Raw genomic sequence first — 7,396 nt, forward strand, 5'->3', positions numbered from 1 at the left:
ACCATACCGCATATGTAAAATAAATGGAATCGAAAAAAGTGTATGATTGATTTAGGTAGCGACTGTTCGCTAATTCAAGAAAAAATTGCCCGCGAAATGCAAATTGAACCCGTAAAAACCGATGTCGCCATGACGGCGTTCAATAAAACTGTAGGTTTGCCAATAGCACAGTCAAAAATCAAAGTTGAAGTTGACGGTATTCAATTTGATACAATGATTTACATCTTACCAGATAATCAACTTACAAGAGAAATATTATTAGGGAGTGAAATGCTTGCTTTGCCAGGTGTAAAAGCAATATCAGATGCGTCAGGGGTAAAATTTGAAATTGAGCCTGAAATCTATAGGAAAGAATTTGAAGTTAATCTTATTAAGCGAGAAATGAGACCTATCAACAAAGATGACATATATTGTGATGGGCATTCACAAGAGGAACAAAATCGAGTATTGACTTTATTAAATTCATATAGACAAAATGTTGCTCTCAACATACATGAGTTAGGTTGCGCTGATGTACCTGGAATGAAAATTGAGCTTGTCAGTGATATCCCAGTTGTTTATTCACCACATCGGATGTCTAGGTTTGGTCGAGAAAATGCAAAACAAATAGTTTCAGATTTAGAAGCTTGTGGAATTATTAGGGAGAGCTCGTCGGCTTATGCAAGCCCTAGACTTTTAGTGAAAAAAAACCGGAGACTACAGAATGTGTGTCGATTATAGGGCACTAAAAAAAATTACAAAGCGCATGAAATATCCCTTGTCCATAATCGACGATGAAATCGATCGCTTAGGCGGAAAAAAATATTTTGTTTCCCTTGATTTAAAATTGGGTTTCCATCAAATCCTTTTCCATCCCGATGCTGTCGAAAAAAGTGGGTTTGTGACACCTGACGGTCACTATGAGTATCTGCGGGTAGCGTTCGGCATGGTCAATGCTCCAAAGTATTTCCAAAAAATAATGATTTCGACTTTTAGAGGAACAAATATGAATATGTACATTGACGATATCCTTTTTGCTATCGATTCAATTAAGGAAGGATTTGATCAGCTTGTGAAGGTCCTAGACATATTAAAAAGCAAAAATTTTTCAATAAATATTTCGAAATGCAGGTTCTTCCAAGAAAAAATAGATTATTCAGGCCGAGAAATATCTAAAGAAGGGGTACGCCCTGGTCAGCATAAGGTTAACGCCTTAATGAAGGCTGAGTCACCAAAGAATGTTAAACAAGTACGACAGTTCCTTGGTCTCGCCGGATTTTTTCGGAAATTCATCGAAAATTTCGCAAAAAAAGTAGCACCATTAACTGATTTACTGTGTAAAAATGTACCGTGGAAATGGGGAAAAGGACAAGAAAATTCAGTGCAAACAATAAAAGAAATTTTATCATCGCGGCCGTTTTTATCGATTTTTGATCCAAGCCTTCAAACTGAAGTACATACAGATGCAAGTTCCATCGGGTTAGGAGCTATGCTCATTCAGAAGGCTAACTTTATGAATCATGTAGTGGCCTATTATAGTCGAAAAACGTCACCGGAGGAACAAAGATACCATTCGTATGATCTGGAAACTCTCGCAGTCGTAGAAGCTTTAAAGAAATTTAGAGTGTATTTATTGGGCATAGAGTTCACGGTCGTGACTGACTGTAGCGCTATCCAAGCGACAGCGTCAAAGAAAGATCTAAACTCGAGAGTTGCACGATGGTGGGTTTATTTACAAGATTTCAAGTTTCATGTCGTTTATCGACCAGGCACTCAAGTTTCACATGTTGACTACTTTGGTCGGAATCCTATTGACTGTTTGGCTGTGGATATCACTTCCTGCGAATGGATCAAGGTTGCTCAATTGAAGGATGACGAAATTAAAATCATTCACGATGTTCTAGCTTCAGGTGATGTTCAACCCAATGTGAAACAATACTTTGAACTTTATGATTTAAAAGGTGGCGTAGTTTTCCGTAAAACCAAAAATGGAAATAAATGGGTTGTTCCCAGGGCAGCTCGGTTTAATGTTGTCAGAATGTGCCACGATGATCAAGGTCATTTCGCACTGGATAAAACAATAGAAAAAGTCAGAGACAATTCTTGGTTCAGGGGAATGCGGTAGTTCGTAGCCAAATATGTGAATGCATGCCTGAACTGTTTATACTACAAATCAACGGTTGGAAAAAAACCTGGATTCTTGCACCCCATAGAGAAAGTAGCCATAACCTTCCACACGTTGCATTTAGATCACATTGGACCCTTTATTCGAAGCGTTCATAAAAACACTCAGATCTTGACAATAGTGGATGGATTCACCAAAATCTGCATCCTTGAGGCAGTACGAAACAGACAAACTAAATACGCCGTCAAGGCCTTATTGACTGTCTTCGCCATATTCGGTGTACCCACCCGAATAATTTCAGATCGCGGTTCTGCATTCACTTCACACACCTTCGGAACCTTTTGTAAAGAATACGGTATCAAACACGTATTATACGCGGTAGCTACTCCGAGGGCTAATGGTCAATGTGAAAGAGTTAATCGGACTGTACTCGACGCATTAGCAACTACCTGTGCAGGGGAAGCTGAAGACTGTTGGGATGGGAATGTGAAGAACGTCCAAAGTGCTATAAATGGCACTATAAACCGAAGCACACGGAATACCCCTGCGAAGCTTTTATATGGATTTAAGCCACGCAGTATGGCCGATGCTGTATTGGTCTCGGCGATTCAGGAAACATTGGATCTGGTTGATCTAAAGGACGTACGCGAAAAAGCTAAAAGCAATATAGACGAAGAGCAAAAGAAGCAAAAGAAATCTTTTGATGCAAAAAGGTTTAAGCCTCCGAAATATAAAGTAGATGATGTAGTTGTGTTGCAGATTAAATCAGCACCAGCAACTGGAGAAAGCCTGAAATTAAATGCCAAGGCCAAGGGTTCGTTCAAGGTCAGAGCTGTGTTGTCGAATGATCGATACGAGATCGATGATCTTCGGGACATGAAGAAGACTCCGGGCCAGCGTACGGTGGCGGCAGTGGACCAGCTAACTCCGTGGGTCATTTTGGATGCTACGACGTGAAACTGGTAAGGCTGAAAAATGTTGTGGCTTACGAAAGCCTGGGCCGAGTCAGAGGTTCTGGCGTTTTCTAGTGGTCGAAGTAAACGTGGGCTTAACCTCTGGCGTAGGCTGGACTATTTGATGGGGCCGCGAGTCGGAAACTCTGGCGTGTTACCTCTGGTCAGGGTTCACGTGGGCTTTGTTTCTTGGCGGAGGTCCAGACCAACGGTCAAGATCAGTAGCACAGGATAATATCTGATGAATGATAGTAGTCAGGATATTTTGAGTGGTACTACTGACAAATAGACCGGAAATCCATTATACCCATCCTACTTTCCTTCAATGACACTGAAACAATGGGCTCTTTTATTAGAATTGATCACTCTAATGGCGGAGCAACCACTTGATTACAATCAGTGTTAACCTAGTTAGTTAAACCTCTACTAACATAATTTTTTAATTATTCTTGTAGGAGGAAGCTGACGGGTTCTGTGCGTCGAGGACGACGTGATATTCAGGAACGGCCGAATGTGAAGACCTATTTTTCGAATCTCCTGAGCGAGTAGCCGAAAGTTGGCCCTGAAATATGCGACGGAGAAGCTATCGTTGGCGACTCATACGTCATTGTTTAGTCTAGGACCCTTTGGCGCCTAGAACCCTATGATGTATCGAAAACAAAAGTCTCCATGTGAAGTGGAGAAAACGACACATTCGCTTGGAATCGTCGTCCTGAGCGAATGCTTAATTTGATTGATCCAAATATAATAATTATTCATTAAATGTCTTAAAGTATTCCTTATTTTTGTAAACTATTGATAAGAGTTTTCACAATATAATTTTTATAAATATTCGGGACTTTGATTTTTTTTACGTACACTAGTTATTATATTCAAGTCACTTTCAAATTTATTTTTTACTGTTTTAAAAACTTTGATATTAAACTTTTTATTTATATTAAAAATATAGTTCTTATGGTGACGCTGATAGAAAACTGCTATTTTCCCGGGCACAATAAAAGGGCATTGTGATGTCAAAATAAAATTTGTCAGGTGAAAATTATTTCTTTAATACTCCTTAAAAGACGACTATACTTTAATGCATAAAAAGTTCAGAATAAGTTCTCATTTTTGTGAATTTTTTCTTAATCGAGCTGTTCTTATTTAAAACCCTATGTTATTTTCAAAAGCCCGGGGGCCTTGAAACTGTACTTTGTTAAAAAAAAGACGCTGCCGAAACCTTTCTAGAAATCTATTTTTGCGAGGATTACTATATTAAATGCTTCACTTTTATGTTTATATGTTTATTAAGTTGTATCAGTTTTAGAAAGATCATTGCGATAAATGTTTAGATCATATAAATTCAACAAGTAACTAACTTACGAAAAATTCCTGATTAGTAATGCCCCGGAAACTATAACCGTAAACTTTTGTTTAAAACAAAATTAAAGTAGTGCTGAATCAGACTATAGACTTATGTCGATTTGTGCCGAAAACGATATTTTGAAAAATCGAAAATTACGCGCATGATTTTCAAAAAACCTTTTTTTGCTACACCCGTAACTTATTACTGGCGCAAAAGAAAGTTTGTGCATAGCGGCTGGAATTATAAACCATTTTAAGAAGTAAATAATATTTTTAAAATTCACAGGTTTAAAAAACACAAAAAAAGCCAAGAAAATTAATTATTTTGTAAAATCTAAACTTCTGCTGTATTGTATTCGACAAAAGTAAGCTTCTTTCCCCCTAACTAAATTCTGTAGGACTAACACTTATATTGAAACCAAATTTCAAAATAAAAATAATATACAAGACGCAAAATTAATCATATTTCAAAAAACCAAAATGTATCCTGAGTTGTTCTCGATAAATGGAGTATTTTTTTATCTGTAATAAAATTCTGCCAGACTAACAGTTTTCATATTAAACCACAAAATATCAAACTCATGAAACATAAAAAAAATCCGATTTCGAAAAACCAAAACTTGTGTTGAGGTTTTAATATGGCAGCTGTTGGCATTACAAAATTTTTTCTAGACGGAAATATAGACTGAATTTGTCGAGCACAAGTTTTGGTTTTTTGAAAATAGATTATTTTTGGGTCTTGTATGTTTTCAGAGTTAAAATTTTTTCGTTTTAATATGAAAATAGTTTGTATTACATGTTTTTTGAAGAGTGAACGACTGCAATTTTTTGTTTTAGTTTTTCGAAATTTGATTATTTTTGGACCTTCTTTGGCCGATTTTTAAGTTTGGCATTTTGGTTCTTAATATGACAATTGCTGGTCTTACAGATTTTTGCATAGAGAAAAACATTACTTTTTGATAAGGATGATTTATTGCAGGTTTGTATGTCATAAAATAATTTTTTTTTTAATTGTTAAAAGGTTATGCTTTTAAAATTGTACCTCATTGCTGAACCCTGTTCATACTGCGAGCCGCCAAGACAACCTTACCATTTACTGTCCAACTGAGCAGAAGTCAATCACAATTTAGCACAACTTTTATTTTCTTGAAATATTAAGTTTGCGTTTGTAACTTCCGGAAAACTTACTATTAATGTATATTTTCCCCGAACTGGTCAGTAATTTTTTTTTAGTTTACATTATATAAAAAGGGAAACATTCTCATTTTGAAATTCCTGCATATTAGAATTATTCCACAAATTAGTCATATGTTTGAATTTATTTTTAGGCTTCATTATGAAAATTATTTGTTTCAAGAGCACAATTCTGTTTATTGTGCTAATCATGGCTCAACAACACAGGTAAGCGTAGCAGAAGAAATTCTATATAAGTATTAGTAATTTGTTATTTTATATTTTTTCTGTGCATGAAGAAAAGGGTAGAAATAAATAAAAGTTTTATTATATCCAAAGTCACTTAACATCTCTAAACAAACCATAACAAAACATTCCTAATCCTCCTCTCTTATTGTACGTTATTTTTTGTTTCCAAAAATATTAAGATATGGGACTTTAAATTAATCAAAATTTGTAGTTTAAAAAATAACACATACCTTATTTTAATACATATATAATTATTCTTTATGAAAGATATTTAGAAACCTCCGAACAAGAATTGTTCACAAAGTGGTTTCATTTTTCAATTCCAAAGATAAATCCTTAAAAAAAAAGTGTAATAGTTGATATTTTAACCAAAAAAGACAAATTGCCTATAGAAAAAAGAGTTTTAAAATAACCAAAAACAAAAGATTTTTTTTAAATTTCAATCGAAGAGGAAAAAAAATTAATCTACATTGTTGAAATTCTAAGCTAAAAGACGAATGGTCTGTACAGAAATTAAAATTTTGCACCTAAAAATATGAACTTTCATTCAGAAAAAATTAATTGTCCAGAAAACATTCATTCTATCTTTGTATTTCTCAAAAATATTTCAACTCTAAACCAAAGAGATGAATTTTCAACTAAAAATATGAATCTTGAACAAAAAATTGATTTTTCAACAAAATGGTTCAGCCTAAATTTTTAAAGAAAAAAGATGAATCCTCAAGCTAATAAGATTGATTTTCAAATTAACAGTTGAATTTTAAGTTTTGTTTGCATATATTAAAAATTAATATTTTTTTAATTTTTACATAGGTCAAAATATTTTTAAATCGTTTTAAATATTTTTTCACGGTCATGTTTCAAAATAAAAAAAATAATTAACAATTTTCCCAGGATGGCTTTAGATATCTTTTTCGGTTGCACCAATTCCAATCAAAGAAGTTTTTTTATGAAGAGGCAATTTAAAACTATTTTTATTTCCGCAAAAATATACACAGACAGTCATTTTTATGATTTTGTGGTTTTAAAAACTAAGGGTGACTTGTTTTAAAAAAGTACTTTGTGGGATAAACAAAATATGACTTTTGACTTTTTTAAATTGTCAAATGTCGAAATAAAACTTTTCAATTTTATTATTTTTGATGTGCATTTCGTAAGGGCGGGTCTTAGGGATCCTTCCAAAGATGCACTGTAAAAAAATCTATTGAATTTTACACCTCCGGTGGATGTGAATAAAAGGACCCTCGTGAATCTGAGTAACTTTACGAATCTGTTGTGATATTCCAATTCGGCCGATAATTTGACATGCGAAAATGCAAAGTTCATTATGAGAAAGAAAAAAAGAAAAGAAAATTTATCAGGGCGACAGGTTTCGAATACTCGAAAGCTCAAACTTCGTACAATTTCATGGAGATTGAAGAAACACAAGCCGGAGACGTTACCACTTAACTAAAACACATAAGGTACTATGGGTATTTTTTTGATGTTTAAATATTCCGTAAAAAAAATATGAAATATACGTTTCGAATAACCGCATTTTTTCCGTTCCAATAGCCGAAAATGTAAAAGGCAA

At 34.3% G+C, this 7,396-nt stretch overlaps 1 protein-coding gene across 1 annotated transcript; it reads left to right on the forward strand.

Moving 5' to 3' along the window:
* Window positions 1-96: 96 nt before the first annotated feature.
* LOC117176661 lies at window positions 97-720 on the forward strand. The gene has a single exon (XM_033366914.1). The coding sequence runs from the start codon at window positions 97-99 to the stop codon at window positions 718-720; it is 624 nt and encodes a 207-aa protein (XP_033222805.1).
* Window positions 721-7,396: the final 6,676 nt, after the last annotated feature.

Source organism: Belonocnema kinseyi, chromosome 7 (assembly GCF_010883055.1).
Source record: "Belonocnema kinseyi isolate 2016_QV_RU_SX_M_011 chromosome 7, B_treatae_v1, whole genome shotgun sequence".
NCBI classification, from domain to species: Eukaryota; Metazoa; Arthropoda; class Insecta; order Hymenoptera; family Cynipidae; genus Belonocnema; species Belonocnema kinseyi.